This window comes from Poecilia latipinna, unplaced genomic scaffold, assembly GCF_001443285.1.
Source record: "Poecilia latipinna isolate Pla-1442-1.1 unplaced genomic scaffold, P_latipinna-1.0 Scaffold2145, whole genome shotgun sequence".
Classification (NCBI taxonomy): Eukaryota; Metazoa; Chordata; class Actinopteri; order Cyprinodontiformes; family Poeciliidae; genus Poecilia; species Poecilia latipinna.
The window spans coordinates 77,705-88,928 of NW_015114761.1; the positions used below are offsets into that span (position 1 = coordinate 77,705).

Below are 11,224 nucleotides of genomic sequence, written 5' to 3' on the forward strand. Positions count from 1 at the left end.
TGGTGGAGAGGTGTGGAGGGAACAGCGGGCAGGCAGACTTGGAGGGAAATCCTCAGGAGGAGAGAACAAAGGAACTTGGTCCAGAGAAAATCCAGAGACTGACCGGTGCACGTTAATCATCCAGCACTGAGTGAATGTTCTGCTGCTCCTTTATCCCCAACACTGATGAGGCAGATGAGATCCACCTGCGTAGGCTGCCCAGGTTCTCCACCAAGATCCTCGCTGGAACAGATGCCTCACTCACACACACACACACACAGGAACCCTGACACAGGCTGTATGATGTAAAGAATCAATGGGTTCATTGTGCAGCCGTGAGTTCACCCACTAATCAGCCGTGACTGACGAGAACAATCTAAAACACGACTTAATCAGTTAATAACTTTTTTTCCATTTCATATTGTTTCTGAGCTGTTCAATAGAGCAGCGGTGCGATGTGTCTATCACGGAAGGTTTTGAGTCGATTAGGTGACAAACTGAACGCCGCCAGGAGGCTGAGACCAGCACGTCCTCTTCTGACCCGCTTAAAACGTGGAGGTCAAAGTGGGGAACACCCCCAAAGGTGGTGGAGAATGACCGAGCTAAGATCCTGTGGGACTTCCAGATCCAGACAGACAAGATGGTAATGGCGAACCAACCGGACATTGTGGTGGATAAAGAACAAAGGAAAGCCGTTGTGGTGGATGTAGCAATACCAAGTGACCACAACATCAGGAAAAAGGAGCATGAGAAACTGGAAAAATACCAGGGCCCCAGAGAGGAACTGGAGAAGGCCTGGAAGGTGAAGACCACAGTGGTGCCTGTGGTCATCGGGGCCACAGTCACTCCCAAACTGGAGCAGTGGCTCAAACAGATCCCAGGAACAACATCAGACATCTCAGTCCAGAAATGTGCAGTTCTAGGCACAGCCAAGATACTGGAGGAGAACCCTCAAGCTCCCAGGCCTCTGGTAGAGGACCCGAGCTCAGAGGATGAAAGAGAGAGAGACTACCCGCAGAGGGTGAGAAGGGAATTTTATATATATATATATGTATATTCTTACATATTTGTTGTCATCAAGAATGTATATGTTTTGTTTTTCCTTTCCTTTATACATGTGCTGTCATCAAAACATGTATAATATTTTTTTTTTCCTTACACGTGTTTTTGTAAGAAATGTATATATTTTCTTTTTCATTTCCTTTGTCATTGCCTCCTCTCCTTTGTCGTCCATGCACTCTTGTCCCTGAGGTTGGGAGGGCTGCTGGACGAACATTTCACGAACCAATGAACATTTCGGGCGAGAGGCGGGGTCACCCTGGACAGGTCGCTAGCAGTCTGTCGCAGGGCAACACAGAGACAGACAGGACAAATAACCAAGCACACATACACTCACACCTAGCGAGAAGTTTTTGAAGTGTGGGGAGAAGCCCCAGAGAAAACCCACGCATGCACAGGGAGAACATGCAAACTTCTCCACTGACCACAATAACATTTTACCCCTGTTTGTAAATCTATTAAAAAGAAATTTCACAGTTGGTTAGCTAGGGATTTAACTATTTATGGTACTATTTATGGAGTAGTATTAAGCAAAGCAGAAGGAATGTCAAGGGTGTCATCTTTTCACAGTAGATGTTAGTAAATCGCTCTGTTCTGATCTGGATAAAATTCTCATCAAGTTTATATGGAAAAATAAAGCCCATAAAATAAAATAAAAATCTGTACTGTCAAACTCTTGCTGAAGGAGGTTTAAATGTTTATGTCTTCATAAGTGGGTTGATAATATTAATTTGATAAATCTGAGGTAAGTGGTATGCCTATTTTATGAACAACAATGACATAGAGATATGTCAAAAAAAAAATTGAAGTGGTCATTAAAACTGTTTGCTCATAGTTTACTGTGTTTAGCACAAACCAAACATCCGAACGATTTAAACCTTCATGACTCAATTTCAATTGAAGGAATGAATAATGAATAAGAAATTTACAAACGGCTTTATCAAAACTAATTTTCTCCACTCCCACAAGTAAACATATATGGGATTATTTGAGCAAAAAATTGTGGAGTACAATCTTTTTATTGCCTCATAGATATATAGTAGGGATCAAAGAATTTTTATTTAAGATTTTACATAGATATTATCCAGTTAAAAATAATATTTGTCGCTTCGCTCCAGATGTCAGCAAAAATTGCTCTTTTTGTCAGTGTGTGGACATTTATTTATGGAATGTTCTCACACTACAATACAATGGTCGGGCTTGCAGAAACTCCTTACAGAAAAAATTTGAAAAAAAATATTGTTTTATCAAATTTACATGTTTTACTCATCTTTAACAATCTGACTTTTTCTTTAGATGAAATATATATAGTGAATCTTATAATCATAGCAAAATATTATGTCCACAAGATGAAATGGAGTGAAAAAAATCCCCTTTTTGTTAGGTTCTGGGGTTTTAGTTTGTTCCTTTGGGTTGCTGAGTTTCTCCCCACTAGATGGAGTCCGAGAGCTGGCGGGCCACATCATAATCGATGATGTCATCCTCACACCGGAGGCTGATCATCTCCGACTGGCCGTTCCACCTACCCTCTGCCTCCTTCAGGGACAAGCCTTCCTGTCCGCCCTCCAACGCCACTCCCCGAACCACCAAGCTCCACGGAGATACAACTCAATAGGTCTGAAGGAACTCGAGGACCGACCAGTCCCCTCGAAATCGTTTGAACACACAGTGCCAGTAAGTTTACCCATTTCTCATTCGCAACCTCCCGTTTCCCAGCAAACCTGAACTCACCATGCTCTATATATTTTCTATATTTTCTATATATATATATACGCTATATTTTCCCAGTGCACCAAGAGCAGCCGTGCAGTTTCTGGACCCGCTTCACTTCTTTTGTTGTTTTTCTATAAATAAACTTTTCATATTTCACCCGTCTCATATGCATTTGGGTAAGATCCGTTAAACCCATCATGACACTTTTAATAATTTTCAAAAGGCAATTTTAATGTCTCTTTGCTGAAAGAAATTTCAGGCCAAAAATATTTGCACAGTGGCTCACCAGTTTGGGAATATTTCCAAGAAACTTTGGCCACATCAGTTTTGTTAATGAGACTTCCAGTTTTGGAGTTATAATTTAAAACGCATATTTTCTACCATAGTGCCACCTACAGGTGAACCTGCCTCAATATTTGTATTTGAGTAGCAGTGTGGGAAATGAACTTGGAAACCAAATAAAAGTTGTAAAAAGTTTCAGGGGGAGGCTGCAGTATGAGTTTCAGAAGAAAAAATGTAATAAGAATGGAAAAACGGAATTAAAAACAATAGGAGCTACAGATGGGCTGTGAGATGGTTTTATACCTGAACACATAACTGTAGCAAAGTTGTACCAACTGAGATGGTTTTAGGTACAATATTATAGAACTACCCAAAATTTAAACACAAATATCACAATTAAAGAGAGAATCCTAAGTTACCTTTTTAGACAATTTATCACAAAAATTTCGATTTAGAGGTTATGTTTGGTTATGTTAATCAACTGGAACTAATTTTAATCCAATAATATTGGATACTATTTGAGTTACAATTAGTTGTAACTCAAATATTTTTTTGCAAACTGTAAGATTTTATAGTAAAATTATGAAACACCACCAACATGTGACACTATTTAAACTGTTTGCACTCTGCAACTCACCCAGTTCATTGAAGTGGACCCCTTGTTCCCAGTTGCTAAGCCTGGTTCCAGTAAGAGCACCAAGAGCCACATTCTCCATGTTAGGAAATAGATTGCTACCAGCCTAACAAATAACAGATGGTTTAGGGATTTGTTTTTATCCCTCTGTACAGTATGCATATCTTTGCTCTTACCTTTGCACATTGACCACCCTTGACATGAGGCATACTGATGCATTGGGTAAGGGTATGGTAACTGGGGTTGGAGAAGTAGTTGCTGGGGTGGGCTTCATATGATGGAGTGTAAGTATCTAAAAGTTAAAACAGGACAATAACTGTTAGCAGAGCTTTCTGCATGATTCTTTTGAGTTGGCTTCAAAACACATATTTTGACTGTAGAGCATACAGTTTGATGGACACAAATAGCTGGTAGAATAAAAATGCTGGTACAGGAGCATTTCTGGACCAGCATAAACTCTGCATTGAAAAAGCATGTTGTGACTACTGCCATAGTTGTGACATGTCACATGTCACGCATCACGTATCATGTTGTGATACATGAGATGGCATGTATGTTGTATCAAAGAAACATGTTGTGATACATGATATGGCATGTATCACACACAGTAAAAATGCCAGTGTTGAATTAACACCCAAAAGTGTCTATATGTGTCCAAGTCAGCTGGTGTTAAATTCAACAATACAGAGTGTCACATTAACATTTACAACAGTGCTGGTGTTAAAATATATTAAAAGTAACACCAGTGTAATGTTGTGGTGTTTAAAAAGTAAATAATTGACCCACAAACTGTCAATATCAATCAAATCCAGTGGAAAATATTCAAAACAATACACAGAAATGGAAAGTTTATCTTTTCTTAAACCCATTTCAGTATTATAGACCAATGTTAATTTAACAAAACAATGGGTGTCAATCTTTTAACACTTTCAAAAGTGTTACTTTAACACCTTGGACACCTTGGATACATATAGACACTTTTGGGTATTAATTCAACACTGGCATTTTTACTGTGCATGTTGTATCAAAGAAACATGTTGTGATACATTTGTAAGGGGTATGGTAACTGGGGTGATGGCATGTTGCTATACAACAACAATATGCCGTATCTGTAAACATATTCGTTAGATGTTTGAAATTTGTAGGTATCAAAAAGTAACTGAGCACTTATTAGACATATGTTTGATTATGGGGGACACATTTTAATCGATATTCAACTTTAATTCACCTGCTCTAGTGTAATTAGATGTGATCCCGATAGCAGGAGTGTAGATTACAGCTGGCATTGTAGCCTCTTTACTCTTCTGTTTATTTCGGTAGATGATGAATAGGGGCAGGGCAAGAAGTACCAAAAACACTAGAACTATGATTCCTGAAATGACTCCTATCTGGTAGGTGTCTACGTGTAAGGATGCGCTGGTCAAATTGTTGAAGCTTCCAAACACCACTACACCACCTGCAGAGAGAAGAAGAAACAGTTTCATTCTATTTTTCAACCAAATAAGTCAGATGGAAACTGCAGCTTGAAGTGACTCAATTACGATTTTTTTGTCTAATTGGAGTTTTTGCCTTGGCCATTCACACTTCCAAATAAATCCAACCTGTATGTATTCTGCAATGTGAACGGCCAAACAACCTGAAAGTGTCTTATATGCACAGTGCTCAGTGTTCTGCCAACCACCATAAAAATAAGAAGTGCTCAGTTTTTGGAGACGTAAACACGGATGCTAACAGTGGAGCATAGTTTACACATTTGAAGTTGTTGTCCGACCGCAGAAGCATATTAACAATTTAATCGTCATCATAGTTGTTGTTATTCGTCCTGCTTGTGCGCATCAGGACGCAGAATAGTGACATTTGTGTCAATATCAGTGACATTCAGGTTGGATGAATGCGACATGGACTGGGGCTGGGCATTGGGTATACTCAATGTATCACGATATTTTTTCGATTTACGATTGTTAAAATGGCTATATCGCAACCATCGAGTATATATTATCGTTCAAATAAAAAACTTTCGCCGTCAGATTCACTGCGAGTATGGTTTATCCAACACCCTATGAATGCATCACGAGTCCCTCCCCGTCCCAACCTGAAAATTTTCTACCAATCACGCTGCGCGGAGAAAACAAACAATATTGTGACAGCAAGAGCTTGAGGCGAGCTGTGAATGAGACGGAAACTGAAGAGAATTAGATGAACTAACTAGTTCTGAAAAGAAACAGCGCTGGATCAATAATTTGGTAGTGGTTTGGATTTTATATGGAGAATGTTGAACAAAATGAGGTAATTTGCGAAACATGTTATAAAACTATTGCCACAATGGTTGTACCACAAATTTATTTAGTTTGTGTAGGTCGCTTTTTTTACATCTTATTCCACAGCACATCTATTTAAGTTTGTCAAAGTCAAACATAACTGACCTACTCCTTTGCTATTTTTTTCTTAGTTAAAACTTATTTCTCACCTTCTCACCTGTCATAGTGTAGACAGTTCATAGCAAAATACTGCATCCCTTTTTATTGAGCTTACATTTAAGTCTAGCAGGGAAATGGGGGCGGGAACTTGCGTGGGTGACATCATGCTGCAAGGAGTCTAATTTAAAATAACATTGGAGCTCATTTAAGAATATCGTGATATATATTGTATATCATGATATAGCAAAAATATATCAGGATATTAGATTTTCCTCATATCCTACCTGGACTACCTGGACGTTAGGTCGCATTTGAATCAACCTGACGTCGATTTAAGGTAAATCGGTAAGGTAAAAAACTTTATTATCCCATAGGGAAATTAAGATTGTCTGTTGCTCACACATTAATTCACGCATTAAAAGTGATCTAGTAAAAGAACTTAAATACAATAAATAGATTAAAAATGCTAATTACTCCGTCTCCCTCCCTTAACCCTCCCAGAAGTCACAGCATTGTGAAGTCTAATGGCCCGTGGGACAAAGGAGTTTTTAAACCTCTCAGTTGAACATCCCAGTGAAAGAAACCTGTCACTGCGGGAGCTCCTCTGGTTGGAGAAAACAGTATGCAGGGGATGTCTTTGTGTTCTCCAGGACTAAACTGAGTTTAGACATTGTCCTCTGTTCCACCACTGTCTCCACAGACTCCAGGTTCACACCGACCACAGAGCCAGCTCTGCGGATGAGGTGATTCAATCTCTGTATGTCCCTCTTCTTTGCACTGGCCCCGCAACAAACAGCAGCATAAAATATTACAGTACAATGGACTTATAAAACATATACAGGAGCTTAGAGCACACATTGAAGGAGGCCAGTCTCCTCAAGAAGTACATTCTACTCTGTGCTTTCTTGTACACATTGTCTATATTGGAAAACCAGTTCAACTTATTGTCCAGTTGTAGGCCCAAGTATTTATATGTTATGACCACCTCTACCTCAGTGCCATTAATGATGGTAGGCTGAGGCAAGAGGGGCACCCTACAAAAATCAAGAACCATCTCTTTTGTTTTAGAGTCACATTTTGTTAAAAAGTCACATTCAAAAAGAATCCGACCTGTGCTGTTCAGACTGTCATGAAAAGATCGGATACAGGTCGCATTACATCAAAAAATTGGAGTTGGGTCACTTCAGTCTGCAGTGTGGATGCAGCCTAATTCTTACGTGCATGATGACTGTCAAAGAGGCTGCAGCAAAAGGCAAATTACACAAAAACTGTGGGAAAACCTTATTAGAAGGGGTCATATTTATGACAGTCATAAATATGACATAACATCCATCATGAACATGAAAGAGTCTGCACGAATGTTTATGACTCTTGTCATTAAGTATCATTTTTTCTCAAGATCATCCCATTTCCCCATGCTGGACATTTTGGTTTACCAGTAACAACACATGGAATTACCTGTAAAATTAATCATATAAAGTAACATCTAGACCTAACAGCAAAATCAAACTTCAATAAGATCAATGAGGTTGTGCTTTTCTGTTTTGTTTCATGCAAGCTTTGCTTTAATTCTATTTATTTTTGTATTTAATCATGTGAGGATCTGTGTTTTCTGTGTATTTTGAGGCTTCTCTGTGTTTTTTTTACTTCTGTTCCCCTGTGAGTCTCTGTGCCGTCCTATCCTGATTGTTCCCAGGTGTGTCTTGTTCCTGCTCTCCTTGTGTATTGTGTACCCAACAGGGAACAAAGACCACAGGTGGATACCTATGGTCTTTGTTCCTTGTTGGGTCCTTGTCTATGGTCGTACGTCTTGCTTCCCAGTTGTTCCGTTCTGTGTGCTGGAGTTATTATTAAATATTCATAACTTTCAACCTGGGCTCACCTGCATCTTCCTCACCATCAAAACCCGCAAATCATGACAAATCATAAGAAATGAGTGCTGTCAAGCCATGAAAAGGAACAACAGGCTTCCTGAAAAAAGAGTAAGAAGTTTCCAACCTGCAGAGAGTTTTAAAGAATGAAGACTAAACATTTTTTGAGTAATTGAATAAGAACCAATACAAAATACTTGTATTAATGTTGTTTTGATGCTGAATTGGAGAAGCTAAAGAGGTTATGGATGTGATTTTGACAATCAACTTGAAATGATGTAAAATGTGTAACTGCAATCAAAGATTCCAAGATGTTGCGCTGGGGGGAGCTGCTAGGTGAGAGTTTAGGAAAAAGGAGAACTGAAAGGAGAGCAAAGATGAATGAACGGTGCAGCACAAAAGGGGAACTGAAACTGCTGAAGAGAAGGTAAGTTGCAGGTTAAAGGATGGAGTGACCCTCTCCACTCCATCCTGTGTTTTTGTCAGGCCTGGGACAAGAACACAGACATGATTTAATGTCTCCAAAGCAAAGGTGGATCTGAGATCATCTATTCAAGCAGACAGCCAAGGAAGGAAGACTGTGACATGCAAGTGACCTTTGAGCATTCTTAGGGTGCTTAAAAGTCTGCTGCAAAAAAAAGAAGTGGGTTTTTCCTTCCGTAAGGTCCTCACTGTCATCTGGACAGCTCAATGGGCCATGGATCTACTTGGAAGAGACCCAGAAGCGTGCGTACAGCAATACTGCACCTGTACGCAGCAGAACATCTGAATTCTCAGGATTCTGAGATTAAATTCTGTTTTTTGTTGTTTTTTTGTTTTTTTTCCAGTGGCCCTAATCCTCTTCTGTAATGTTCTTTAACTGCAAGTAGTTTTGGATAAAAGCAACTTCAGTATTACTTGTATATCTTGAATGTCAATACTTAATGAACATTTTATTTGTAGAACCATTTGTCTCACCTTCATTGCATCGCACTCCCTTCCACCCTGGGCTGCAATAACATGTTCCCGTCATGTGATCACATGTGGAGTTGTTTAGACAGTTACAGCCCTGACGACAGTGTCCATGGGGACACTCTGGAAATGGAACATCAAAAAGAAACAATGATTGAGATGAACTTAGAAACATGAGGTCCCAAATACAACTGGATAATATTTGGAATAAATTGTTTGGGATACACAAGGAAAATAACAGGGGTTTTTTGTTTTGTTTTTTTAAGAACAAGCACCTCCAAGTTCTGTGACAAAAGAGTAGTGCTACATACTTTGTTCACAATGTTGTCCCATATAGCCAGTGCGACACGTGCATTTTCCAGAGATGTGGTCACAGTAAGCCCCATTTCTACAGTGACAGATCTGTGAACACTCCTTCCCGTAGAAGCCTAATGAACAGCCTGAAAAGAAATCCTCATCATACTTTGTACATTTCAAAAAGTTTATAACACTTTTAGCATTTTGTAATAAACTTTTTGTAATAAACAGTAGTTTTCAAAAATTTTGACCAAGTCCCCCTTTAGAAAAACTACATTTCCTTAAAGTTATGTTTGGCATAACTGAAGTTAACATAGTTGCTTAATTGTAACTATGTTAACTTTTGTTAATAGTTAATCATATTAATTAGAATTTGAATTGATATCCGTTACATTTGATTTTTCTTTGGAATCAATAAAGTATTTTTGAATTTGAAATCTGCAAGTTTATCCCTATATCGAGGGACTTGGGACAGTTCACATTGTCTTTTGTTAAGCTTAATCTAATCTCTACCTTACTTGACAGTACATATAAGTTTTCTTAATCTTTTCTTTAATCTTTGTGTGAATGAATATGAGTGCTATAGTGTCTTTCTTTTCCAGTCTTTCTGAAAGCTGTCTCTTATAACCTGCGTATGACACTGTTAATCACTGTCGAGCATTAACAATAGAAAATCCTGACTTATTTACTTCAGAGATCTATATTTTTTTCATTGCCCCCAAAAGTAAGGTTGAAATAGTTAATTTTCTTTGCCCAAATGACCAAAAACAAAACTTTTTTCTGAAAGTTTTTATACAACTCGTCTTTAGAACTGTGACCAACGTTGTGTGCAGTAAAGGCCAGTCCATCCAGGGGTGCACTTGCATTCACCATCGTAAGCACTGCAGTATGCTCCATTGTGACAATTACATCTGTGTAGACAATTGCGGCCCCAGTAACCAGGAGAACAAACTGAAACACAGTGACAGATAGTTGTTAGTACCAACACCAGTTAGGAAAAAGCATTTTTTCCATCTTTGACCTGGGTGGAAGTGCCCCGTAAAGTGGTAATTTCCAGTATGAGAGCTTTGGCAAATTTTCTTGTTTTGTCAAAAGCTTTGCCGAGGGATTTGAGACCTAATGGCTTCTGTAAGGCTGGCTTGTTGTTGTAAGGCCCAACAACAGTTGGGCCTCCTGAAACGCTTTGGATACTCCATCAAAGCAATAATTGTGCTTAGGGTGACTCATCATATTGATATGTTAAATGTGCTGTTTTTCTCCCCGAGGAAGTTCTTTCAACATTTGTTTCACAAGCCAACATGTTGTCTTCATCCAAAACCTTAAAGAAGTTCCAAACCATAGCCCTTATTTTTATCTGTTTTCTCACAAGTTTGGGAGTCATGTTTAAGGTATTGATATCACACTACCACATCGTGTGATGATTGGTATATTATTTTAACTATTATGGCAGATCTCCTGACATGAGAGAATTTTTAAATGATTTACTTCCAGTCAGAAAGTTGTTTTCTCCAATTATATGCCACTTGAATTCTGTTCAGGAATGGGAGTGCTTGATAAAAAAAAAAAAAAAAAAACACCACATGCTGAACATGTTATTGGACTGACAAGAATGATCTCATAATTTCTTAATTTCTTAACTTCTAGGCCTGAAAATGTTGTACACTTTCATTGTTTTGCCAAGATAGGGCTGCAGGAATAAAAGTTTCAAGAAACCTAGATCTACCCAACAACACTCTCCAGATCATTCTGAATGATCCCAACATTAGAACAAATATGGATCCTGTACCTGGATGGAGCAATTCACATTTTGCTCCCTTCAGGTATATTGCACAGAGGTGCTGACTTGACCCAATCACTTTACATTTGGATGGCATTACAATGTGAACTGACAGTCTTGGCTGGAATGCAAAAACAGAAGCAACTCAGTTGTAAAGAACAAAAAAAACATATCTTAACAATTTTGTCCACAATTATCTTAAACTGAACTGACAGCAAAGGACATTTCTTGCAGAGTTCAACCC

At 38.8% G+C, this 11,224-nt stretch overlaps 1 protein-coding gene across 1 annotated transcript in view; it reads right to left on the bottom strand.

Moving 5' to 3' along the window:
* Positions 1-10,614, bottom strand: part of LOC106936441 (multiple epidermal growth factor-like domains protein 10) — a 30,011-nt gene extending 19,397 nt beyond the window's left edge. Inside the window, exons 1-6 of the mRNA XM_015017453.1 lie at positions 10,610-10,614; positions 9,218-9,417; positions 8,913-9,029; positions 4,896-5,123; positions 3,844-3,959; positions 3,671-3,773 (exon numbers count right to left, since the gene is read on the bottom strand). Of these exons, the coding sequence (XP_014872939.1) occupies positions 3,671-3,773; positions 3,844-3,959; positions 4,896-5,123; positions 8,913-9,029; positions 9,218-9,417; positions 10,610-10,614 (769 nt within the window). The remainder of the gene's footprint in view (positions 1-3,670; positions 3,774-3,843; positions 3,960-4,895; positions 5,124-8,912; positions 9,030-9,217; positions 9,418-10,609) is intronic.
* Positions 10,615-11,224: the final 610 nt, after the last annotated feature.